This window comes from Colossoma macropomum, unplaced genomic scaffold, assembly GCF_904425465.1.
Source record: "Colossoma macropomum unplaced genomic scaffold, Colossoma_macropomum, whole genome shotgun sequence".
NCBI classification, from domain to species: Eukaryota; Metazoa; Chordata; class Actinopteri; order Characiformes; family Serrasalmidae; genus Colossoma; species Colossoma macropomum.
The window spans coordinates 1,324,100-1,351,547 of record NW_023494801.1 but is presented as its reverse complement, the minus strand read 5'-3'; the positions used below and the strand labels follow the sequence as shown (position 1 = coordinate 1,351,547).

Genomic DNA, 27,448 nt, shown 5'->3' with positions numbered 1-27,448 from the left:
CTATTTATGTGGGCCAGTAAAAGCACCATATAACATTAAAATAAATACAAAATAACTATAAATACAGAAGAACAAATGTGTGCTGCTAATCAGTAAAATTATGAATGTGTAGTTTAGAAGAACAGGTTTGGTTCCTGACTTCATGCTGAACCTCAGCCATCACCTGATTTAATTTAATGAAGGATTGATTAGATAAACGAGGTATTTAATGGTAACTCAACAAACTGGACTTCCTCGAGAAGAAGGCAGGAAATGGTTAAGATTTTCTTAGTTTTTGAAACAACCAAATGTTTACTGCCCAAATAAAGGATGTTACATATCATTTTCTCAGATTTGCACATTACTGTCTATATGCAACGTTTTGTTTTGTTTTTTTCCACACACACCAATCAGGCATAACATTCTGACCACCTCGTTTCTACGCTCATTGTCCATTTTATCAGCTCCACTTACTATATAGGTGCACTTTGTAGTTCTACAGTTACAGACTGTAGTCCATCTGTTTCTCTGATACTTTGTTAGCCCCCTTTTACCCTGTTCTTCAGTGGTCAGGACCCCCATGGACCCCCACAGAGCAAGTACTATTTGGGTGGTGGATCATTCTCAGCACTGCAGTAACACTGACGTGGTGGTGGTGTGTTAGTGTGTGTTGTGCTGGTGTGAGTGGATCAGACACAGCGGTGCTGCTGGAGTTTTTAAACAGTGTCCACTTACTGTCCACTCTATTAGACACTCCTACCTTGTCTGTCCACCTTGTAGATGTAAAGTCAGAGACGATAGCTCATCTGCTGCTGCAGTTTGTGTTGGTCATCCTCTAGTCCTTCATCAGTGGTCACAGGACGCTGCCCACAGGACGCTGTTGGCTGGATATTTTTGGTTGGTGGACTATTCTCAGTCCAGCAGTGACACTGAGGTGTTTAAAAACTCCAGCAGCACTGCTGTGTCTGATCCACTCAGACCAGCACAACACACACTAACACACCACCATTTTTCAGTTTTGTTGTTTACATTGTACATAGTAAAGTATGTTTTTTCCTTCTTCCATTTTTGGAGATGAGGTTTCGTTCCGCCAGCAGCAACTGTTACATATACGTACATATGTATAGATATGTATACGTGTGTGTGTGTGTGTGTACATATGTATGTATATGTAGTAACTGCAGGATGCGTGTATTAGCTCACATCATGACATTGTATAAAAGTGTTGTTTTGTTTTTTTCCCTCCAGTGTTCAGCCTGCAGGACCTGTGCTGCCGTGCGATCGTCTCCTGCACTCCGGTTCACCTGATCGATAAGCTGCCCCTCCCTGTGGCCATCAAGAGCCACCTGAAGTCCTTCTCCATGGCCAACGGCATGAACGCGGTCATGATGCACGGCCGCTCCTATTCGCTAGCCAACGCCACGGGCAGCAAAGGCAACAGCCTCAAACGCTCCAAATCCATCCGGCCGCCGCAGAGCCCACCACAGAACTGCACCAGGAACAACTGTAAAATCTCCTAGCCTGGGTCCCCAGGGGAGGGGGGTACGCCCCCTCCTCTCTCCCCAACGCTCAAGGAGTACGGACATGAGGATTTTGGGGCAAAGGTGACTGGAGGTGTCAGTGCAGGGGCGGCGGCCCCCCCAAATTTGCTGCAGTTGTATTACTACACTTAAAGAATTTACACCTAAACATGCGATTTATTACACAATCTGTGAAAATGTCAATCTCGAAATTCACCTCTATTGCAATAGCGCCCTCTGGTGGAGACGGAGCGACTGAGAACCCAGCCCGTCCAACACTGTTGATGTTCTCCTCGGCTCGTTAACCTCCGGTTCCGCATGTTTTTTTTTCCTTTGTGATAAACTCCTGGCCTTGAAGGATGGGGACGCATTCGGGTTCTTCCCTTCTGCCTGACAATGAACTGCTTTTAAGGATCACCACGTCTTGCATGCTTTGTGTCACCAGAACGTTGAGGAACGGCTCCGTAACCAATATATGAACTAATATATTAAAGACGTGAGTTCCACTGCAAGTTTGTGGTCTCTGAATAACGCTGGATAACGCTGCAGATGGTGACAATGATGAACCTTATGATGGTCTGAACGTGTTTATTTTCCCTGGAAATTTTGTAACAGCAGCTGTTGTTTCTGGGCAGATAATGACTGGACTTTGGAAATCTCTTGGCAGACTGTGCTGGAGAACTTGTCTCATGAAGATATTATTTGTTGGGTCAGGACTTTCTCTGCGGATCACATTGTGAACCTCCTCAGGGGTCAGTTTTGGCGATTTTGTTTGTCCTACACTTGGGACGCGTCATGCTTGGTCTGTTTCTCATGCCTTTACAAGCAGCATCATCTCTCGCAGAGTTATTATTGGAACACATCCCTGTCTGTCAGAAGCTCCCTAATTTTCCGGTCGCAGTTTTTGTACAGCCCTTGTGCCAAACCCTCCATAATCTCCACGTAGGAACTGTTTGTTTCGTGTTTGGTTCTTCTCATCAGTTTGAGGCACCAGGACAAGTTTTTTCAGTTTAGCTGTTCCCCGTTTCCATTCCCTCTCAGTTTAAAGCGGCTCAGTGTTTTAGTAAAGTCAGTGTTACTCTCAGCACTCAGTTCAGCGCACTCGTCTTTGCTGTAGCCTTTCTGAACTGCACATAGAACAAAGCATGGTTTCTGTTTGGACGCTGCTGACCGCGATCGCTTTGAGACCCTGTGGACGTAGAACAGAATGCTTGTTTGTGTGTTCAAATTTAAAAATCAACCACAAGCTTGCTCACGCTGCCCCTTTTGAAGCAGTACTCCTATGTTTTCACCCTGATCTATATCTGCTGCACCTACATACAGGTAATTACCTTAAACAATAACGTTACCCTGTACCGAGTACCGTTGGCTACGGCTGAACGATTTGTGAAAAATGTCTAATTGCGATTTTTCTGATCAATATTGCGACTGCGATTTAAATTGTGATTGTTTTCTGTAGATTAAAGTCCAGGCCTGTTATTTTGGCCCAAAACACCAGAACATCCACTTTTTCTAGCTTGAGAGTTGAACACCGATCAAGCCAGACTGCCAGTTAGTTGTGGTTGTGATGTCACGGCATATAGTTGTTTGATTCTGATTGGTCTAAGTTTACATGCTCTGATATTAGGTTAATGTTCCCCAAGACAACAGTGATAATAAAAACTGGCTGTAATTAAAATTGCAGCTCTTGTGATTTTGAAAATTGCACTTTTAAGTCTCGATTTTGATATAAAAACAATCTCAGCATTTTTATAAGAAGCCAGTGGGCAGCTGCTCCAGCACCAACACTGTCCACGGTAGCTGACCGTACGATAGGAACCGCAGCAGAAATCAGGTTAAACGCTGGAGTATTCCTTCAGTAAAGGTGCGTTTAGGGACAGTGGGCCTTCTCCTCCATTCTCATCTGCAGAGTTCCTGTCCAGTCCATCTTCTGATGGATCCAAACCCAGTTCAGTCATGATTCACTGCTGATGAATAATAGATTCCCCTCTCAGATCTGCGGAGGTTTGACCAGCTGGTCAGCCTCCTCTGTTCTCTCTGTCCTCCACCCTCCTCTATCTCAGGGACTTGCCCCAAATCCCCCCATAGCAGCCCCACCCAATGAAGCCTAAGGCCTGGCTGAGCGGTGCGGCAGCCACCAGGGGGCGCCCCTCACACCCGAACCCAAGGGCTGCAACTTTTCACCGCTTCACTCTCATAAGCTACTTCGGGAAGAGAGAAACTGTCTAGCGGACAGCCGATAGAGCCCCACTGTGAGAATCCGTGTCTGAAGAGGTTTTTCCTTTAGTGGCGTTAAACTTGTCTGAATGTTTTGAAGGAGCGAGTCGTTTTCTTCACGTCCGCAGAACCCTTAGTATTAGTTTTAGTCTTGGAGGGGAGGCGGTGGGCTGTTCTTCTCCATACTGCACACTGTAAAGTGCAGATTTATGTGGCTTAGTTAGAAGAAGTCGATCTCGTCAGTTTCAGCTCTGGTTTTGTATTGTAAGGTGTTTTCTGTTTTTTTTTGTTTGTTTGTTTGTTTGTTTTCTTAAAATAAGCCTCTAATTTTTATCTCATTACATATTCCGAACCTCCTTCTTTTAAACTGAATGAGCTTGAGTGCCACTTTTCCAGACACAGATTAAGCCTATTTTCCAGAATTAAAAAAAATTAATAATAATAATAAAATAAATGACGGCATAATTTAATCAAAGACCAGGCTTAAGCAGTGTGTGGAAAAGCAGCCCCGCGCGGTAACGTGTGCTGTGGGTTAGATAAAGGGAAGAATGATGTGAATGCAATGAACATACAATTGTAAACACTATATTTTTGTTTCCTTTGGTTTAAGCTAAAAGCTGCTGAGTAACTTAAATAAGGAATAATCAAGTGTTCTTGAAACAACAAACCGAACATGTGTTTTTAAATTATTGATTGTACAGTTCTTAGTGTATGAAAGCAACAACTTTTTCACAATAAAAGTACAGTATCATTTAAATAAGTTTCATTTGTGTATGTTTTAGAATTTCTGTTTAAAAATTTGTGCTACAAATGTACTGATCACTGAATCCTCACGTATAGAAGGTAAAACAGACCTAAAGAAAAGCTTTGCATGACATTAAAAAGCCTTAAGTGTGCCTGGTTTAGTGGTGGGCTGCTGGCTGCTGCTCTGAAAGGAAGCAGCGCCACCTCCTGGATCCTGGATTTACTTGAAGAGTTGAATCGGATATGCTTTCACAGGGCAGTGCTTCATCCCACCGGGATGCTGCGCACCTGTTCTGCAGCCAAATGTCCAAGTGATGGCGCTCTTCCGCAAATGATGAGCGTCCACATTCACATTTTTACAGTACTAATATGGCAAAACCTCAATACAGTGTCTCACATATCCAGTGGGAACGTGTTCATCCAGTTTTGGTTGAAGTATGTCGTTTCCACGTTTTCCTGAAAGGAAAATCCCACAGAAGAAAGTCAACAACAGTTTAGAAGTGTCTTTAAGAGCAGTCATGCTAGAGCCCTACACTGACAGCACCCGGTACGATACCTAGAACAGACTACAGCGATGGTTCAGCCAAAAGCCAAACTTACAGTTTCCCTCCCAACTGCAAATCTGGTTAATCAGCCAAGATGTGCCGAGTGTCCGAAGTGTGCTTATTTATTTTGGTGCTGGAGCTGCACGGCCGACGCAGCTGATATAGAACATAAGCTTACAGTCGTGTGCCAAAGTTTAAACACCCCCAGTAAATGACAGGTACTGTTTATTTTCTAAGTAAAAAAGTTAACACCACCTCTACAAGTGACAAACTTAAATATGGCATTTCTCTGCAGTTTTAGAGCACAAATTTAGTTTATTTGCTGAGTTTAACAAACTGAAAAAAAATAGATAAAATGTGCCAGAACTTTTGCACAGGCACATTTTATGATTTCTTTTTTGCCAAGTATTACATTCAGCAAATACACCGATCAGACAAAACATTCTGACCACCTCCTTGTTTCTGCGCTCATTGTCCATTTTATCAGCTCCACTGACTATATAGGTGCACTTTGTAGTTCTACAGTTACAGACTGTAGTCCATCTGTTTCTCTGATACTTTGTTAGCCCCCTTTTACCCTGTTGTTCAGTGGTCAGGACCCCCATGGACCCTCACAGAGCAGGTACTATTTGGGTGGTGGATCATTCTCAGCACTGCAGTAACACTGATGTGGTGGTGGGTGTGTTAGTGTGTGTTGTGCTGGTGTGAGTGGATCAGACACAGCAGTGCTGCTGGAGTTTTTAAACACCTCAGTGTCACTGCTGGACTGAGAATAGTCCACCAACCAAAAATATCCAGCCAACAGCGTCCTGTGGGCAGCGTCCTGTGACCACTGATGAAGGACTAGAGGATGACCAACACAAACTGCGGCAGATGAGCTATCGTCTCTGACTTTACATCTACAGGGTGGACTGACAAGGTAGGAGTGTCTAATAGAGTGGACAGTGAGTGGACACAGGGTTTAAAAACTCCTGCAGCACTTCTGTGTCTGATCCACTCGTACCAGCACAACACACACTAACACACCGCCACCACGTCAGTGTTACTGCAGTGCTGAGAATGATCCACCACCCAAACAGTACCTGCTCTGTGAGGGTCCATGGGGTCCTGACCACTGAAGAACAGAGTAACAAAGTATCAGAGAAACAGATGGACTACAGTCTGTAACTGCAGAACTACAAAGTGCACCTATATAGTAAGTGGAGCTGATAAAATGGACAATGAGCGTAGAAACAAGGAGGCGGTCAGAATGTTATGCCTGATTGGTGTAAACAGTAATTGTGCATTAAAAAGTGCAGAAGTGTGTTCTCTGTGGGTGCCCAAACTTTTGCTTATGACTGTACAGCCACAAATTTAAACACTTGGACAAAACCGTCGAGCTGTCATATTAGGCAATCTCTAGTAGACTTCTTTATGTAGTTTCAAATGTACGTTGCATTCTGTCTGTATTTTAGTTCATATTTCTGAATAACTGATTCATACAGTGTTAAACAGATCCATCATTTCATTCTCACTAGTCTCTGTCAGGGTAATGAGAATGTCTCCTGTTGGACTGGCTGAAGGCTGACTGCCCTGATCCTGGTCCGTTAGCGTGGGCCTCCCCACTGTTGGGTTGGTCTGGGGTCTCAGCTACTGCCCCAGGTAGTAGCATATCTCTCACAGGTAGGGGTTCTAGTCTGGTGTGCCTTTGAGGCCTGCTACCCAGAATCCTGACTGGCCACACGGGATGGGAGTTGAGTGCTGGGCTTTCATCCTCCACAGAAAGCTCTGACCGAGCAGCTGCTCGTCCTCGGCCTGGACTACCTCGCCCTAGGGCCACACGATGTAAACAAAACAGCACATGGATATTATGCTGATAAATATCATAACTGCAGTACACCTCGCAGTTATAGTAAATATACTGGTGAATTCTTTAGAGGATGTGATTAAAGGTAAGCCAAATATGCTAATGTGGCTAACAATGCTATGATGCAATTTGCATGATTGATATATTTCCCTGTTTGATATGTTTTAGGGCTGGGACGATAAGCAATTGTGGATAAATAAATATTGACATGATTGACAATGGTAAAAATGAGCTAGACAACCATAAATGTGTAGATTCTTTTAGAACTTGTGTTCGAAGCAGGCATATTAGAACATCTGTGTTCTTCAATACTGATTATTAGTCTTATTCCAGTGTATAAACTGACGAAGAGCTGAAATTAACAGTCGGATATTAAAGCTGTAAAACTGAGAAGTTTTGTGTTCAGCCTTACTGAGGTTTCACTTTTTAGGATGAATTCACAGCAGATTAGAGCAATAGAGCATCACTAATTCTTATTTTTCAGTAACACACACACACAGCCACATATATAAATATATATATATATATGTATAATGTATACACACATACATACATGTGTATATATATTTACATATTTATGTGTGTGTGTGTGTATATAGCTGTCGTCAGAACAAAACCTCATATTTCCAAAATGGTAACTTTACAGGAGAAGGAAAAAACATACTTTACTTTTAATGTAAGTCTATGGAACCAGACTTTTTTCCAAGTGATTTTGGGCCGTTTCTTTTGGTCCATTCATCATGAAATTTACACACAATGTAAAGGGTAACAGGCATTTTCAAATTATGTCAAAAACCGAAAAATGTCAAAAATGGAGATATGTCTGGTCCCGATAGCAATATATCTATATAAATAATCTATAAATAATATATATTATTTTTTGGTCTGACATATATATAAGAATCTGAGTTTTAAAATTTAAAATGGCAAAATTTCACAATATGTAAAATCATTTCTGCAATAACCAATATCATGATATTTTGACAGTGCAGTACCAGAAGCACATTTAAAAACTGCCATCAAAAACTCTCATTCAACATTCTACATACTGCACTGAACCCAATTCAACAGGACTAAATATGCTCTCTTTGTAATGAAACATTTATGTACTAACAATATCGATGATGATAAGCTCAGAGAACTATATTGTGTATCAATATGGATGAAATGCTGTCACACTGCCCTCCTCTCAGTCTTCATCACACAGCACTGCTGAAAAAAACCGGTGATGATCTTTTTAGCAGAATGGGCCGTTACCCAGAGTCTGCGGCTTTATGTCGCAACTGGTCAAAGATTCAGTGCGTAAAAATAGAAGCTGCTTCTTTCAGCTGTAAAAAATCTCATGACGACTATAAGACTATAAATAAGACTATAAATAAAATGAAAACCACTGTTTCTGATGGTGCGTAGCAGCACGCCGACGCCACAGTCACCCACAAATGAAGTAAAACCAGGAGAAGTTTCAGAGTGCAAAGCTTACAGAATGGAAAGAACAAAATTATACATTCTACTTATTGATTTATGGTTTATCGGTAAGTGGTCCCAGCCCTAAATAGCAGCATTTCTGATATTTATTTATTAGTGCTGGATGCAAATGCCTCCCACAGAAGTAATCAAGATGCTTACCAACACACAATAACGTGGTATTTTGTTACAGGCTTATTTTCTTACTGTACAGTAAAGGCCAGTACTGCAACAACTGTCAACTAATAAACAATATATCGTGCAGCCCTACCTCGCCTGGGGCTCCGCCTCTGACCCCGCGCAGGCTGGACACCCAAAGGTCTGTGAAGGTCTCTGGGGGTCTGAGAGGGCGGTGTGCTGTGTATTGTTGCTCTCGCTAACCCTGACTTCTCTCTCTGAGGCTTCACTGCTGACTCTCTCTCAGTAAGTCTGCCTGCTGCTGACTCTCGCCTGTCTCTCTCATCCTTAAAATATATCTGAAAACCATATGCATAAGCACAGCACACACTGCCCAGGCTGCACACGATCTATCGTTTGTTAATCAGTATGTTAATCATAATCAGCCAGTATTGATGCAAATGAACCTTGAACCAACCACAGTTTTGTACTGTGTGATGTGCATCCTGGCCAATCGCAGGGTTTCCGTGGGTGTTGAATCAAAGTATATAATCCAACAGAAGTAAATTATAAGGATGCCTATTATGTCGGAATATTGTTATCAGGTGATATTTGCTATAAAAAAAGATTTGAATTGGACTGATGTTTAGATTTGACCAACATTTCAGTTGCTGCACATTTTTTCGTCATTGGGCTAGCTTGACGTTACAGTCAGAAACAAATGGAGATATACTAGGAAAGTGCATGATGGTCATTTTCAGCCAACGATATTAAAGTTAAAAGACGTTCTAGCTGGCGTCTTTACTTTCAACACATGCTTAACATTACCTGCTTTTACATGGTGCTTTTACAACTTTCTTGCAACTTTGGTTGCTTGAAACCTACATGACACTAAATTGCACTCAAGTTCATAATGTAAAACGATTTGCAAGTCACTTGAAACTCGGCCGCAACAGTTGCAAGGATCTCAACCCCATGAAACACGTTTCATGTAACAGTCAAAATAGCGCATCACGTGATCATGTTCAACAACACACTTTAAAAAGATTTTTCCAAAACGGTGGGGAAGGAAGTATAAATCAGACACCCCACCCCCACCCCCCCCAGCTGACTTTTTCCGTTTCCTGAGCCATGATAACAAACGAGTGAGTTTCTTGTCGCAAATGTTTCTGTAACCAGCTGTGCTAACGAGCCAGCTAAAGCTTAGAGCTGCTTCAACATCTGCTTGTTCCAATGTTTATTCTCCTTGTTAGCTGGTATCGTGATCTACATAGCTAGGTTTACTTTCATTATATATAATGTTGATGATGCTATAATAGTCTGGAATCTGAAATTATGTTTTCCTTGGGGACTATTTTGCCTCACAACGCCCTGCATGTATCCCTCCATCATGAAAAGATTAAAATAAATGGATTAAAATACATTTGGAGCCAAAACTTTATCACAAGACCATCATAAAAGAATGTGTCAGACTTCAGGCATCATAGGTTTCATTTCATGTAGTAAGGGAGCTTTTAGAGGTGGACGTCTGGTTCCTATCACCACTGTTTAATTTCTAAACAGGCGCTGAAGTGATTCTTTAGGAAACTCAGCAAAATCCAATGTGCAGATAAACAGGGCCATATTTGTAAATAAAGCACTTATTTACACTTGAGTGTTATTAATATTTGGCTGTAACTGACATACCTGCATAGTCTGCATAATACCACAAGGGTAGGGCTGAACGACTTTGGCGAAATATCTAATTGTGATTTTTTTGTCCAATATTGCGATTATGATTTAAATTGCGAATGTTTTCTATAAACTGATGTATGGTCCTTTTTTTACTAAGAAGATGTTTTTGGCTTGAGGCTTGAACACAACACGGAGTTTTTTGCAGTTGTAATCTCACAGCACACATTGTTTGGTTGCTTCTGATTCGTCAAATTCATCTAAAAGCAGTTCACAAGCTCCGTGGGATTAGGTTAAATTTCCCTACTTAAACTTATACTTAAACATATTAACATTCACACTTCTAAAGGATGGTTCTTCAAGGGTTCTTTAGTAAAGATAATGGTTCTATATGGATCTATGAACACTCAAAAAACGCTTGGCTTGATTAAATGTTTTTTTGCACTGTGAAACGGTTCTTCTGACAGAAAATGTGTTGTATGTGGTTCTGTATGGCACCCAAAAGGGTTCTGCTATTGTTACTAGCTTGACACCGTAAAAACAGAAGAATGCTTTTGCGTGCTATATAGAACCCTTTTCAAAAAGGTTCTACACAGAACAATCTACAGCACATTCTCCATCAGTCTGAAGAACCCTTTCATGATGCGAGGAACCATTTAATCATGCCAAGCATTCTCTGAGGTGTTCACAGTTCTATATAGAACCATTTTCTTTACTAAAGAACCCTTGAAGAACCATCTGTAAGAGTGTAATTAGACTGTAAGACTATGATAAAAATTGCAGCCCTTGGGATATAAAAACGATTAATCTTTCAGCCCTACACAGGGGCCTTATTAAGAATGGCTAAAACAGTGTCTCACCAAAACAAGGTCCTCACAGAGAACAGAGCAAACACACATCTTATCTGATTCCTTACTGGAAGATCAGAAAATACTGTGTTCCTTGAAGCAAAGTGATTGTTTTATGTTTTTAAACGCCTGTCGATTCTTACAGTCAAAACTTTATCGTACGTTTCTAGCTGTGTTCAGATCTGTGGGCGTTTAATTCCTTGCGGTTTAATATTTCACAAATGACCCGTCTAACGCTCCAGCTAACAGACGCAAGAATCAAAAACAGCCTCCCTCCACAGCACGCCTGCCTGGCCTATGGCATTCTCCATTGGTGCATTATTCATGAGCGATCCATCTTTCTAATTTGCACTGATACAGATCTGAAAATGCACATAACACACTGAGTAAACTAAAGCTAGTCTTCACAAACAAAACCATTAGTGATAGAAACTGGAGTGTTATGGTTATTAAGAGTGATAAGAAGTCACCTGGGGCTTGAAGGTCATGGCATCTCTTTTCTGTTTCTGGACGTTCTGTAATCTATTCAGCAGGAAGGCCTTGTCCTTTCCCTCCTAATAAAGAGAAGGAAGGCAGGGATTACGGGGGATAAGAGGAATATCTTGCAAGGAAATCAAAATGTTTTTTTCTCTTCTGTGAAGCTGCTGCAGTGGGTCTGCTGCACAAGACAAAGAGAACTATGTGGAAATGAGCACACTAGGCTAGGGACAGGCTGACCAGCCCTGAGGCTCTCTGAGCTCAGCACTCACATTGACAATCTGTTCTCGGAGAGTCTTGATGAGCTGCTTCCGGCCTTGGGTGACTTGCCAGACAAAATAAGTAAAAACGCTGAAACGAAGAAGAGATAAGGGAGAAATTAAAGGACTGCAGCCGAATGTCGCATGAAATTCCTGTAAAAAACCCGAAATATTTCATCATAAAAGCATAGTTTTAATCTGATTCTGCACAGTGTGAGCTTGTTTTAACAGTATCTTATATAATGTCTTGGTCTTTGTCTCCTTTGACTGATTAAAATCCTCCCCCCAAGTAGTTGGTGAGTCTGCATGTCTATGTGGGTCAGTAAAATGGATAAGCATGTGGAATCAGAGTTTTCCTGTCAGCTACCATGTTTCCTACCACTGTATAAAAGAAGCTCCATGCTGCCTTTGTTGTTGGGCACATGTGGACGTGTTAATGTGGCAATGGAAATGCTTATTACTGATTTCTTTCATGCGAGATGGAGCCCACCGTGGCAGACGCTGCTTTTTAACTTATCTGGCGGTTTATATATATTTTTTTCCTGCCACATTTTCACTAACTTGTCCTGCAGTTTTTGTCATATCAACACTTTTCCAACTCCAGAATGTTCTGTCTGAAAGGGAATGGTGTTCTTGTACACAGCTTTTTGATCCCATGTATGGTTTTCATATGATCACTGTTAAATGACAATTTTTCCCCATAGGAATGAATGGAAGGTAAAAGTTTGCGCACCCAGCTTAAATCAAGATGATACAAGTCCATCAGAACACCCAACTAAACATGTGAGATATCATAGCAACCACCTGGGATACCATAGCAGCTGCCTAGCAGCATCTTAGCAAGCTGAAGCTGCGCAATCACTCTGCATTTTCTTCAGGAACACTCGAAAAAATGATCTCTTGTTAAGTAAAATTATCTTAAATCTAATAAAAAAATTTCTCATGTTGAGATTGTTTAATTCAAAGTGTCATAAATAAAGTGATTTTATTAAGTCAATTTATCTCACTATACTGGCAGATAATTTTGTGTTTTAAGAAATGTATCTGCCAATATAGTAAGATCATTTTTCCTGATAAAACTACTTAAAACTGGTAAAAAAAAAAAAGTCTAGAAATAAGCTAGAAGTGCACAACCATCTCAAAATAAGAAATAAAATTTAAAATTAAATAGATCACCTAGAATTAAGATAATTTCAGTTGACAAGATACTATTTAATAACTCGAATAGTTCTAGCTGTAATTGTAATTCAAAACTTATACACTTGTACCATACAAATAGTAACATAAAACTAGCAAGTGTATATTTTTTTACTCTCCTATATTTTGTGTACTTTGTTCTTAGCTTTTTTTAACTTAAAACTTATATAGTAAAGAATCCAAACCTCGTCCCAAACACAATACTAAATATAATGACATACAACACAGCACTAAACACATTACAGAGCAATACATTCCTCCAAGAGTGTTTAGATAGTGTTTGTATTGTAGCTTGGGGGAAGCACAGAGTATTTCATCGTATAGTGTTACTGTCTTGTTTCTCTGTGCGTATGACAATAAACTTTTAAAACTTGAAAGGGCGTAAGAATAAAAAGCTGCAGTGTGAAACATTATGAAATAATAAAGTGAAAATTGGTTAATCATTTTCTTTATGGGGGAGGGGGGTGTAACATAGTAAAAACTACAACATGTTTGTGGATTTGACAAGAACCAGAAAAAAAACGTTTAAAAAATACTGTCAAAAACTTGAATAACTGAATATATTAAGGTTTCATATACTGAACTGAACTAAATCCAATTAACTGAACTAAATCCAATTAAACATGACTAAGGATGAGCTTTGTCATGAAGCAAGCAGTTCCTCAGTGTTAATATATCGTCATATTGCCCGTCCCCAGTATCTTTACATGTCAAAATAAATGCAACCAAAAAGAACCATGTTATTAAAAGATAAGAGTAGACTAAGGCCCAGTCCCATATATATAGGCCAGTCTGCAGTGATAGCAGAGGAGGGTAAAGTTCAGCTCCTCACTGCTGGGCTCTAGTTACACTTAGTGCATCATATGCCTTCAAATAGGGGGCAATTATTTATTATCACCCACCCCAAATTCTTCAGTGATATGGAGCTAAAGTCAGATATTCACCAGCCTCTTGTTCGAATTTCCCCGTTCCACCTTAAATGGAGCAGCAGTTACATTCTGGTGCTTCAGGCGTTAGAACTGCTGGACTATTTAAGGTGGAACAGGAAAGTTAGCTAGCTACCGAGACATTAGCATGCTATTAATGATTTTTCATGCTTGTTATGAAGAAAACGACCAAAATACACTGAAACGACATTAAACTAAGATAAAACAGTGATTATCGTAATTTGTTAATTTGTGGGTTTCTTTGGTCTCTTGTTCAGCCATCTTGCTGGTTTTTCTTTTTTTCTCATATCTCTCTGTTTGGAGTCTTTGAAAAACCTCAGCTTGGAGGGTCATGTAGCTCCAACACTTCACCCCACCCCTCTATCTCAACAAAAATTGGCACACCCTACCCTAGACGTGAACACGCAAAACAGAGGGCCAAGGGCTCAGTGGTAGGGGCGAAGGGTGAAACAGGATCGGACAGACATAGCGACCTTCTCCCTCTAAGGTTTAAACAGGCTGGAGAGCAGGCTAAGGTGTGCATTAAGGCCTTACAGGACGATGAGAGTGATGAGGTAGAAGAATAGCTCGCTTCTCAGCACATGCTCGAATATCCACCAGGCCCATTCTGATCCTGGAATATGCTGGACGTTTTTCATCCAATCGTGAACGACTTGGAAGGGCGTGCTGAGGTTCTGGAATGGCCCACACTGCTCAGAAGGCTTCAGACTGCAAGGCAAACAAAATGGGATACTGCTGGGTCTCATCACTGGGATTAATGTTCTTCATGCTCTAGTACACCTGATTCAGCTCATCTAACTGCAAAGCCCCTCATGAGTCAAATGAAGTGCAGCCTGAAACTCATCATCTAAGCAAGATCTAAGAGTTTCTTAGTTCTCAAATAAAGTCAGAACCAACAACAACGGCCAATAAAGGCCTTTCCTATTGGACGATCTCAACCTTTGACTGAAACTGTAATAGCTTGGCAAAAAAAATCAAATACACATTTTTCACACTTACCACAAATGTGGTAATTTGGCCAGGGCATGTTTGGTGTTTGACGTTTGCTTCTTTAGTTTTTCCCTGGAGCCATGAGGCTGATGTACCTCCTACCTAATGTACCTAATATACAAGTAATGGAAGCTTATACCCCAACAACAAGCATAAACAATTCACATTTTGACCACTAAAAATGTAAAGCATGTGGCCTGAGTGCCCAGTTGCCTTGGAGATCATTTTATGCCTTCTTTTTTCCATTTTGGCGAAATTTCATTAACTGTAACCAGTGCAATAGATAACAACGGTGTGGTGACCGTAGGGGTCATCCCTGCTGAGCTGGTTCTCCTGGCATCACTGATGCTGTTCCAAGGTATAAAGCTGGCTAATTCCACACTACAATAGCAATATTCTTATTAATGTAAAGATTTCAGAAACCAAGTCCAACCGCAATTCTTATTGTAGGGCTCCAGACTGTGACTAAAATGGTCGCAGCTGTGACCACAATTATTCATTTGCGAGTAATAAAATGAATTAAGTCGCCAGTGGCGCCAGGGAGCAACTTTGGATTTTCTTTTATGAGTTACTGTTTATTACTGTTGCTCTGTATTTATTACCTTTTTGTTTTTATGTTTTTTTTTTGATCATTTTTCATCTCAAAAAATAACTGATAGGCTCTGGCGTCACATGGATGCGTCCACCTATCCAAAATATCAGATTTTTTCACATAGTATACGTCCCTGTGAGACCTTAAGAAGTCATCTGCTCAACCCGTCTTACTCAGGAGCAGTAAACCAGAGAAAGATGCACATGAAGATGTACTTCATAAAAGGTTCAACCACAGAAAAATTTCAGAACTTATTGGCTTCAGGAATTTGTGCGGCTTGGGTATGATGACATAAACCAAACTATATTGCAGGTTCCGTTTGAAAGCAAGCAAAGATATAGCTGGAAAATGGATTTCTTAACAGGAACGAATCATTTCAAAAAAGAGACTGAAAAAACACGGCGAGAGTCAAATATGTAAAAATGCACGCAATGTTATTATTACAAAGAGTGCTCCTACCCCCTTAGCAAGCGGAGTGTCTCATACATGTGAAAAAACAGCCAAGAAAGAATTCGAAGAGCTTAAAATTATATTTAACACAGCCTACACGACAGCACATAGAGAACTACCCTACACCAAATGCACCTCCGAAATGTTGTTAATGTAAAAAGCGGACTGGATGTGTCGAAGATGTATGATAAAATGTAAGACAAGAATCAGGCAATGTGGAAGGCGGAAATACTTAAATCACAGAGCTGATCTAAGGTGTGTTGAAAATTGTATTTATTTTATTTTATTTTTTATTTATTTTATTTTATTTTATTTATTTTATTTTATTTTTTTATTTTACTTTATTTTATTTTACTGGTTTATTTAATTTTTTTGCATATTATTATTTGGCCCTTAAAAAAAAGCTACTGGCGCCTCATGTTTTCTCTTTTAGGAGCTGGTGGCTCCTTAAGCTAATTTTTTGTCTGGAGCCCTGTATTGCCACTGACCGCCTGCCTGACTGAAGAGAACAGACTGGGTTTAGTGTCCTACCTCCACACTGTGTAGGCCACCATGGACAGCGCCCCTACGAATGAGGGGAAGAAGAGGAGAGCGATGTACACGGTCTGCATCTGGGCTGCCCTGCCCGTGCGCTTGGGCGGCTGGCAGTTCATGCTCAGGCTGACCTGAATGAGGGCCAGAAACACAGCTGAGAACAAAGTTCACATATGGCACGATATCACAACAGCAAGAGACATGCTGATGTCATTGCATGACGTACCTTTTTCAGGTAAAAGATAATAAACAACTTAATCACTTGAATGACGGGAAGGAGTGGGGAGAAGTAAATTCCAATCCTGTCAGACAGGGCAAAGTACAGTGAGGTCTAATTTTAGTGTCAAAAGATATATAAATATAACAAGCTGGTAAGCACTTTGACTCAATTATCCAAGCAATAAAATATAATAACAATCCACATATAATAACAGACCATGCCAGTGTCTGGGCGTAGATAAGATTCAGCACATTTGTAGCAACGTCAAACTCTGGGACACCCAGACTTTGAATACATTTAGTTCCAATTACGCTGCAAATGAAAAGCAATGACATTAAATGAAGGGTTACAGAAGGCAGGATCAACATTCTCATTCCAGAGCTTTCATGAGTAGCAATTTACTAAACTCTGTAAATGTCACATTTGAAAATTACAGTCTAGGAATTACAGCAGGACAGTCATTGTTTAAGGATTAAACAGACTTTATTCTGAAGGACTGCTGATGGACTTACTTGAGCAGGAATTCTGTAAAGAAAGAGCCGAGCAGGCAGAATATGAAGTCGACTACCAGCAGCCGATAAACACTCTGACCCACAAAGGATTCCCAGCACTAAAAAAGAGTCACAGGTTTAGTAAAATGCAACATCATAACGATGTGTGATTAAATTATGTTTAATATACTTACTGAAAAGTTAGTGGGAACATTACTCAGCCAGTAGTAACAAAGAATTCCCAGGATGGACATCTTTAGCAGGACATTTCTGAGGAGCATCACAATGGCTGAATTAACTTACACTATCTTTTTTAGGCATTAGGCAAAACTCACCACATACCTGCCACGTATTACATAACGACTGGATTTTTAAACCAATTTTTTTGGGTTTTTCAGTTAAGAGGTGGGAACAAGTCACTAAGTTGCAAGTAACAAGTAAGTTTCAAGTCTTCACTCAAGTCCCGAGTCAAGTCCCAAGTTAAGTCCCAAATTAAGGTAGTCCAGTCTCGATTCAAGTCCCGAGTCAGTGCAGGCGAATCTCAAATCAAGTCCCAAGTCAATAGTCGTAATCTTTGAGTCCTAAACAAGTCAGTCTGCATGCTTCAGCTAATTTAAGACCATACCACTGAATAATGGTAACGGTACTGTAACCTTTTAATAAAGGCACGTTAGGCGTTATTATTATTTTTTACCCTTTAACTAAAGTACAAAACCCATGGTACACAGATAACCGTAAGAGACATGCTGTATACACAAAGAGTAGTGCGCTACATATGAAAAGAATTTTAAAAGTACTGCTGAGCTTAATTAAAAAATATATATTTATATTTGAAGATGATTTTTGGGAACACTGGGTGCACAGGATCAAAATAAAAACTAGCTCAGCACAAAGTTTACAGAAAAGAGCAAAATGATGGTGAATGTACGAAGCTGAAGTTGACTTTTTTCCGCCAGATTCTTATTTGAATTTTCGGTTCCACCTTAAATGGTGCAGCAGTTACGTTCCGGTTTAAGGTGGAACGGCAAATTCCAGTATGAAGCTGGTTAATAAAAAGTCGACTTCAGCCTCCAGGTGAATGGTGCTCTCGTTTTACCTGCAAAAGCTGTTAAAATTGGTCAAAAAGAGAGAGCTTTTTTTTTTTTGTATTGCTATCATGAGGAAAATCGTCAGTTCACCTGGTGAGTTTCTCCAGTAAGAGTTTAAGTGCTGAGCTGGGCGCACTGATGCTGTTGACGCTTCGCTTGTTTCCAGCTTAGGGAGGCAAACTTGAGTTCTAATGCTTCTCTTGTCTTCCGAAATAAAATAAACCGAGCATAAGCACGGCAACAGACATTTGACGAGGTTGCTGTTTATTCAATTTACGGCAGGAAACGAATCCATTCACATGATAAATAATCGACTTTATAGAGTCCCATGTGCAGTCAGACTCTCCACGTTTATTGCGCTTCGGGTCTCATGTTTTTCCAAGTCACAGCGCTCAAGTCTGAATCAGAGTCCGAGTCACTGGTGTTCAGGTCAAAGTCTTTATCGATTTTCTCGAGTTGAGTCTAAAGTCATCAAATTTGTGACTCGAGTCGGTCCACACCTCTGGATCAGTTAATGCAATCATGGTGTTTTGTTCAGTAGGCATTCCATAATTATATACACACACACACATACATATGTGTGTATATATATATATACACATATATATACATACATATTTATACATATATGTCGACCTATCCTTAATTTTTTATACAAAAATAATTTTAGAACACTGTGGTTCATCCAGGAATTACACAGTTCTTATGCATTAACATACATACTGATGACCAATATGATAATATAAGATTATTTACATGTTGTTTAGAATAGCTTGCCCTCAATATGTTCTAAACATGCAGTCAAAGGCTTTACTGAGCAGACCTCAGGATGATGACGTAGACGTTGGTACGAGGGTTGGTGTAGTGCTCCATTTTATTAATGAGGGAGTAGATGAGAGGAATGACGAGGTTGATAAGAGACACTACAACAGGCACGAGCAACGTGGAGCCTTCCTCTTCTAAATTCCCTGAATCAGATATGCTTGGTATCTGGGATGAGTAGGAGAAAAGAACATGCAAGCAAGAAAAAATCATGGGCCGTGTCGATTCTGCTACAGTGAAAGTAAAAGCGAGTTATGTAGTTATGAGTATGAAGAATTAAACTCACACACAGATCCTCAGGGTACAAGAGATACATTTTAAGCACAAAATTTTATTTAGAATTTCAGAGATACCTACTGGCGTCAGACATGAACAAAATTGTTCTTGTAGATTCTAACAAGGGGTACTTTTTTAATATTCTAACATTGTTTAAAAGGGGTGATAAAAGGGGTGTCTCACCAACTCATCCAGATTTAACTCCAGGAAGTAGATGCCTGCGCAGGAGCCCAGGGCAAGCCCTAAAGACAGCAGCCAGGCCAGGAGCTGCAGAGAGATCTGCTGGAGCTTAGCTGATATTGACACTACAGCTTTCCTCTCCAGTCGCTCAGATAAAGACTCCTGAACAACACAGGCAACGATGTAAACAGGTGCTGCTGATACAAATAGGGACAGTGCAACTTTAACAGGGACCAGTCATGACATCAAATAGCTCTGATCAATTTTCACGCCCTCTAAATAAAATAAAAACATGACATTTTGCAGTATATGTCTAAAGATATTGGGCTTTTTTAAACCAAGAACCTACAAAGCTTGATCTCCCAGAGTTCATCTGGACTGTTACAGCTGTTGGGGGTGTGGCTATATTGGGGTCGGCGACATTTGGCTCAGGAGCCACATGCGACTCTTTTATTGCCTTGTTGTGGCTCCACAGCAAAATTAGATTTGTGGGTAAAAATAAAATAATCGTCCTTTACAGTAAAATAAAGCTCTGCTGATCGTTCAACACAGTTTAACAATAAATGATCTTAAATGCTGGAGTTCATGTAGAACTGCTAATTCACCCTTTAACCTTAAGGTTGGCACGCAGGCTGCTCGTCACATAGCAATGCAGACAACAGTCTCGCCTAGCTAGTAGCTAACGAAACGGCAAAGAGAAAGATTAAAGACGAACATTGATAATTTACAGACGAATAGACTTATTTGTATTTATAATCACTCCAGCTGGTTTCCTGACACGTTTAATCTGCAACAAGAAACTGTCAAACATTAATAGTCATGAAGCTGAGGTCAGTTTCTGGTTCCAGCTTCTGGTTCAAATTGTCCCGTTCCACCTTAAATGGTGCAGCAGTTACATTCTGACGCCCATTTAAGGCAGAACAGGAGAATTCAAACAAGAAGCAGCTGAATGAGAAGCGACTTCAGCCTCGTAAAAAATCGAATATTGAGAGAGATTTTACAAGAAACTGTTGCACTTTTGCAGAAAAGTTTCCTACTGGAGATGCGAGAAAAGCAGCTACAGCTGAGCTAAAGCTTAAAGCAGAGCAAAGGAAGTCTGCATTTTTGTTTATATTATATATTATATTATATATATTTTTGCCTGTTGTAATACATCAGCACATACTGCAACGTATTTACAGCCAAGATGGTAAAATGGACACAAAACATTGTGGCTCTCAAGGTGGTTTGATTTTTATTGAAGGGACAGAATGGCTCTTCTGAACATTTGGGTTGCGTCCAGGGGCTATATCAACACTTTGCAAGTGGGTCTTTGCAACTTTGTAAGATTTACAATTTCTATGGAATTAAGGTTTTAACTCCCAAAAGATCATCTTCTGCAACAGAAATAAAATGCAAGAGAAAGACAGAAAGACCTTTAGCTGGATGCAGAGGTTGTCCTTGTTGTGCTGGATGGCTTTCTCGTTGATAACGCTGAAATCCCAGCTGCACAAAAGACGCCACGCTCCCCCGTAGGCGGGACCGGCCACTAACACAAAGTTCCTCTGAAAGGACCTGGCCATGCTGAGAACAGAGAGAAGCCCATACAGTCAAGCATACTACCACTGTTTTAGCAATGCAGTGTAACTGTGTCCATCTTTCATGGACAAAATGAAACTACATAAGTCTATCTGAGATTATGTAACAACTGAAGGAGAATTCCACCAAGCTTTCAAAATTTCTGAACAATTCAGTCCTTCATAACAGAGTCATTCAGAGTGGTTTGACATGAAATGGTTCACTGCAGACTCAGATTTCTTTATAGTGGTGGTGATAGGAACCAGGGGGCACCACGTCTACAAAACGAACATGTCCATTTCACATCCTATCCAAACCCACCAGAGTCTTCTGAGTTTTTATAAGTAACGTTGATGGTAAAAATATCATAAATCTGAAAATAATAGATTTTCTTTGGGGGCTATTTCTCACAACGCCCTGCATGTTTCCTCCAAAACAGTGTCTCAGACATCAGGCAGTGAATTCATAATTATTTCATGTAATAACTTTCTGTGCTCTCAGCTTTTAGAGGCGGATGTCTGGTTCCTATCACCACCACAGTGAAGAATTCTGACATTTTTTAAAACTCGGCGGACTTCCCCTTTAAGGTATATAATTAAAGCTGGTGACGCTAGTAATGATTTAGCCATGCAGTTTGAATCAAGCTAATCTGTGTTGACTACATCAGCAAGTCCAGTGCTAAAATTAATAATTCAAACTTTGGGCCCGTGCACAGACATTTTGGGGGTCAACGGGAAAAAATGTTCAACTTGAACGTGAATGAAATTTAATTTGATTTAAAGGATGTGGCAGACACTCTTCTTATGTTTCAAAGGAAATGTTAGGAGTCTTTCCCTAACCAGCCTAAAATGATGGCACAATCTGCCACAGTGTTAACCACTAAACCAACTACTCACCGTACATATGTCTTATCTTTGAGGTCTACCTTGCCTCGCAAAACTTTGTTCAAGATCCATTTCAGTTCATGAAAAACTGAGCTTGGACCCTCACAGAGCAGGTACTATTTGGGTGGTGCATCATTCTCAGCACTGCAGTAACACTGACGTGGTGGTGGTGTGTTAGTGTGTGTTGTGCTGGTCTGAGTGGATCAGACACAGCAGTGCTGCTGGAGATTTTAAACACCTCAGTGTCACTGCTGGACTGAGAATAGTCCACCAACCAAAAACATCCAGCCAACAGCGTCCTGTGGGCAGCGTCCTGTGACCACTGATGAAGGACTAGAGGATGACCAACACAAACTGTGCAGCAGCAGATGAGCTATCGTCTCCGACTTTACATCTACAAGGTGGACCGACAAGGTAGGAGTGTCTAATAGAGTGGACAGTGAGTGGGCACAGGGTTTAAAAACTCCAGCAGCACTGCTGTGTCTGATCCACTCATACCAGAACAACATACACTAACACACCACCACCATGTCAGTGTTACTGCAGTGCTGAGAATGACCCACCACCCAAATAGTACCTGCTCTGTGAGGGTCCATGGGGGTCCTGACCACTGAAGAACAGGGTAAAAGGGGGCTAACAAAGTATCAGAGAAACAGATGGACTACAGTCTGTAACTGTAGAACTACAAAGTGCACCTATATAGTAAGTGGAGCTGATAAAATGGACAATGAGCGTAGAAACAAGGAGGTGGTCATAATGTTATGCCTGATCGGTGTATTTCTTTAAACGTATAGTTCAACCAAATTACTCTAATGTGGCAAACAATTAATAACACTGTCTCAATTTTACAACTCGGAAATATTTCCTAACCCACCATGTTAAATGATGTCCCACTCTGCAAATAGACAGGTGAAGCACATGAAGGAAACAGAATACTTTAGAATTCAAAGTACATTTCAGCATGTACTTAGTGCACAAAATAACACTGTGTATTTCACAGTTTTGGAGTACAATACCTATAGATAAGTGACACTCCACAAAGCACCAAGTAGGCTGCTATGGTGAAGAGATAAGCCAGCTGCATGTTGTAGGAAGGCTGTGTTTCAATGACTTCTCCATTATAGCCTCCATAGAACAACACTGTCTGATTGAAGTAACCCTGTTGACAGAAAACGACACACGTAGCTGTAATTCTCCTGCTAGAACTGCTCCCAAGCTATAGGTTTCATCTGATCAAAAATGTTACGATACAATTGCTAACATGGCTATCAATAAATGAGATCCAATGTTAATATTTGGTGGCAAACACCCCTCATTCATTCTAAGCAACTTAAGAACGTCTTTGACCAAATATTACATCTTCAGCAGAAATAAACTCACCACTCCTGTGAGCAGCTCCAGTCCTCTGAAGCTTATTGGGTGTGTGATATTTGGAGAGTGCACAATTTGGGGAACTGTGATGAAGCAGAAATTGATGAGGAGGGAGATGATGTTGAACATGAGCAACCATTTCAGGAACTGGAAGTACGAGAGGACGGAGGTGCCGAACCTGCCCCCGATCTCCTTCAGGGTGTTCTGCCATATCACCAAGCGCTGTCTGACTGAGGCCAAGCCTGCACCAAACCTGCGGAAAAACTGAGAAATGAAAGGAAAGAAAAATGGAACAGATTAAGAGTGAAGCATTCATATCAGTTGATCTTTATTAGCTCCTGCAGGGCTCAACATGAATGTATTACACTTGCAAGTCTGTGATTAAAGTTAATGATTCATTTACTGGTCTGATCAGACACAAGATAAAAATTACAAACAGGGTAAATAATTATTTTACAAAACAAAAATAAATGTGTTTGAAAAGGAGTGAACACTTCAAGAACAATTATTCCATTTTATATCCTAAATGTGTAGGTTTCCCACTGAGGCATGTGCGTAGAGGTTACAAGCAGCAAATATGTTTACACCTGCAGCAGACCTGAGCGCTTCGCTTCAGTGGCAGAAGCTTAGCTAATCAGTGACACTGTTTTTGAAACATCCACAACCAGACTAAGGCCCAGTCCCATCTCACCCCTCGCCCCTACCACTCAGCTCTACCCCTCTGTTTTGTGAGTTCACATCAAGGGGTAGGGTGTCCTGATTCTTGTTGAGATAGAGGGGTAGGGTGAAGTGTTAGAGCTACATGACCCTCCAAATGGAGGTTTTTCAGAGACTCCAAACAGAGAGTTCTGAGAAAAAAAAAAAAAGTCAAGACGGCTGAACAAGAGACCAAAGAAACCCACAAATGTGAGAATTTTCTCTGTTAACAATTACGATACCCACTGTATTATCTTAGTTTAATGTTGTTTCAGTGTACTATGGTCCTTTTCTTCATAACAAGCACAAAAAGTCACTAGCAGTATGCTGATGTCTTGGTAGCTAGCTAGCTAAATTCCCTGTTCCACCTTAAATGGCGCAGCAGTTACATTCTGGCTCCTCCATTAAACCTTAAATGGTGGAACGGAAAAATTTGAACAAGAAGCTGGTGAATATCTGACTTCAGCTTCATATCACTGAAGAATTAGGGGTGGGTGATAATAAATAATTGCCCCCCTCTTTGAAGGCATATGATGCCCTAAATGTAACTAAAGCCCAGCAGTGAGGAGCTGAACTTTACCTTCCTCTGCTGTCACTGCAGACTGGCAGGGTCGCCTACAGAGCAGCGCTGGTAGCTGTTAATGAAGTGATGCTCTTTTTATTTGAGGGTCCCATTTCAGAGGAAGAGGATTTCGACCACTACTCCTTTTAACTCAGTTCCAAGGGGCGAGGAAACACTCAAAAACAAGTGGCAGGGGTAAAAATAAGAAATGGGATTTGAACCAAGTTTTGGGCGAAGCCTCGAAACAAATCAGTTCAGGGGCTAATGATGACATGTACAAGTCTGACAGGAAACAGAAATTTACTCCTGCTCATATGGTATGTTAAAAGTGTATTTTCTTTTGAAAATCTTAATTTCAAACAGAGTTATTGGCTTTTTTCCATGTAAAATGTGTATCCTTAAGAAATCTTAATGCCAAGCCCGGTTTGTGTATCGGTATATATGTGTCTATACACATATATATCACAGTCTATACCTGGGGTTAGCAACGCAAAGGTTAAGAGCCATTTTGTCCTTTCAACAAAAATCAAATCAGGAAATGATGCTGAACATCATTTGTCAGTTGCTGTAGTCACTTTTTCCACATTCTAGTTCTTTATGAGTTCTTGGTTTTATTACTATATGTTCAACATTACAACTACAAAGCCTATTTTAATTTCAATGGCCATTTTCTCTTCAGTACTGGGCTCACAGCTCTGTGCTGATCTCTGTCCCTTATTTTTGTTTTTAAAATAGAGAAAAGACTTGCCTTCAAAATAAAGTTAACTTGTAATTGTCACTTTTGACAATTAAACAATTACTTAAATAAACCTACCTTTTTTACGTTAAGTCCCAGAAAAAGTTGTTTTCAAACAACTAAATGTGTATCTAATATCAAACAATTTATATGAGAAATTTCAGCCAGGTTTTTGTTCTAACCACAGTACAGAGACAGCACTGGTTCACGTTATGAATGACCTCAGGTCCAGCGCTGATGCACAAAATCATTCTATTCTGGTTTTATTAGATCTTAGTGCAGCTTTTGATACTGCTGACCACAAGATTTTAATCCAGCGTTTTGAATGCTGGGTCGGCCTCTCGGGCACAGTTTTAGAATGGTTTAATCATATTTAAGTAATAGGCAGTTCATGGTTTCACTTGGAAATCATTCATCTAAAAGATTTGCCATTTCTTGTGGAGTCCCTCAAGGTTCAGTCTTAGGGCCTTTGCTTTTCTCTTTGTACATGCTTCCCAGTACACCCGAAACTCCTTCCAGTACAACCAAAACTTCTCTCACTACAACAGAAACCCCTCTCAGCACAACAGAAACTCCTCGCATTTCAACCAAAACCCCTCCCCATGCAGTGCGTCACTGGGCGTGTGATCCATGTCTGTGAGGAAGATAATCGTGGAGCACAGTTGGGGACAAAACAAAATGCTTAATAGCAACATGGACAGACACTACTGTCCAAAACAAACTGCAGATGATGAGGATGAACAGGTAAACAATTGTTAACTGGTTGCCATGTAATGAGTGAATTTGCATATTCCATCCCAAAGAAATTAGATTTCAGTCTGACTAAATGGAGACACATTTGGCTACCAAATGTAAATGAACATGGCTAAAAATTCCTCAGGATACAATCCAGATACTAGACACATGAAGTGACCGGGTTAAACGCGGTCATAGATACATGGAGGTCAGGGTACACTGTCTAAGTGAATCCCATGTGTACTTGAATCCAGAGTGACAGGAATACACTCATGTTCTACTTACCTTTAAGAGAGCAATTATAGATCGTAGCCCACTTGTTGTTGCACAGTTTTTCAGCTGCCCTATACCCCATTCATCACTGGTCAGTTTCTGACCACAGAGCTGCTAAAACTGACCTCAAGACCAAAGAACTGACCACTAACAGGATAGCCAACCCAATCCTCAGCACGGCACAGCTATAACAAAGAGGTTTCTGATAAAGTGTCCAGTGAGTGTAATATAGTCCTCACCAGAGAGACTTGCTGATTGCAGTCAGTGCAACATGTAGGGAGGATGTTCTTTTCGGAGAGTTTGACTGAGATCACTCTGCTCCTGGAAACAAAACAGAATGTGTAAATTATTCAAAAGCTGCCACACTTCAGAGGCAGCCTGTGCCGCGCTAAAAAAATTGCTGGCATAAAACGTTGAACAGAAAATAAGTGTTACAAAAATAACCATAAATAACCTGATATTTCTTCTCTCGCTGAAACTCATGGGCAGGGATCGTATGGCCTGTATTCTAGCTCTGGTTGGGAGCTTAACAAACTCAGAGACCAATTCATATGCGTCTGGGAAAACAAGGAGGTGATATTAGTCAGTCTTTGTATCTGTAAACATCCTCACAAAATCAATACATCAGACCAAATAACTATTCTGTTAAAGTCAGTTTAAATTCAGCAGGTTCACCGCAGACAAAACAGCATCTATTTCAGAAAAACTACAGCCCGATGCTGCTTACCATTCTCCACCTCCTCTCTGATCTCCTCTTCTGTCAGCCCAAGGTTTCCCAGAGAGGTGCCCCGGCGCGGGAATAAACTCATCCTCCGCATCATCTTTTTCTGTTTATAAGGTCGTCCTGACAAAGACAGATAAACCCGCTCCTAATATATTTATCATTTGAGTGCTGGTGGGGGAGTCACCACATTCAGTTCCATTGTGTGGCTGGAACAAGGAAGTGGTGGTTTAATTATTGAGAAGGATACAAGGTACAACCGGGGCGTAGCTCTTCTTTATCTTTGCATACTGTCGTCCAGGCAACGAACTGTCAATAGCCGGTTGCACGCAGGGGGCACATTACGGGCAGGTGTCAAATGACAGACAGAATTAGTTATGAACTGCCTGCATTGTAAAGTTACGGTGGAAGCTTTTATAAGTACTATAAATCAGTTAT

The 27,448-nt window shown here is 40.6% G+C and overlaps 2 protein-coding genes across 2 annotated transcripts in view; one reads left to right on the top strand and one right to left on the bottom strand.

Annotated features, from left to right (window-relative positions):
- Positions 1-4,473, top strand: part of rab40c (RAB40c, member RAS oncogene family) — a 32,152-nt gene extending 27,679 nt beyond the window's left edge. Inside the window, exon 6 of the mRNA XM_036589162.1 lies at positions 1,228-4,473. Coding sequence (XP_036445055.1) covers positions 1,228-1,499 — 272 coding nt within the window. The 3' untranslated portion in view covers positions 1,500-4,473. The remainder of the gene's footprint in view (positions 1-1,227) is intronic.
- tmc5 (transmembrane channel like 5) lies at positions 4,286-27,249 on the bottom strand. Its single transcript, XM_036589161.1, has 17 exons — positions 27,017-27,249; positions 26,744-26,846; positions 26,529-26,610; positions 23,297-23,551; positions 22,933-23,075; positions 20,891-21,038; positions 19,479-19,637; positions 19,021-19,187; positions 17,304-17,379; positions 17,131-17,228; positions 16,835-16,930; positions 16,625-16,700; positions 16,396-16,529; positions 14,367-14,540; positions 11,701-11,779; positions 11,422-11,505; positions 4,286-4,916 (listed from the first exon to the last, which is right to left on the bottom strand). Exons 1-17 carry the CDS (start codon positions 27,108-27,110, stop codon positions 4,854-4,856), a joined length of 2,031 nt encoding a protein of 676 aa, XP_036445054.1. The 5' UTR covers positions 27,111-27,249; the 3' UTR covers positions 4,286-4,853.
- Positions 27,250-27,448: the final 199 nt, after the last annotated feature.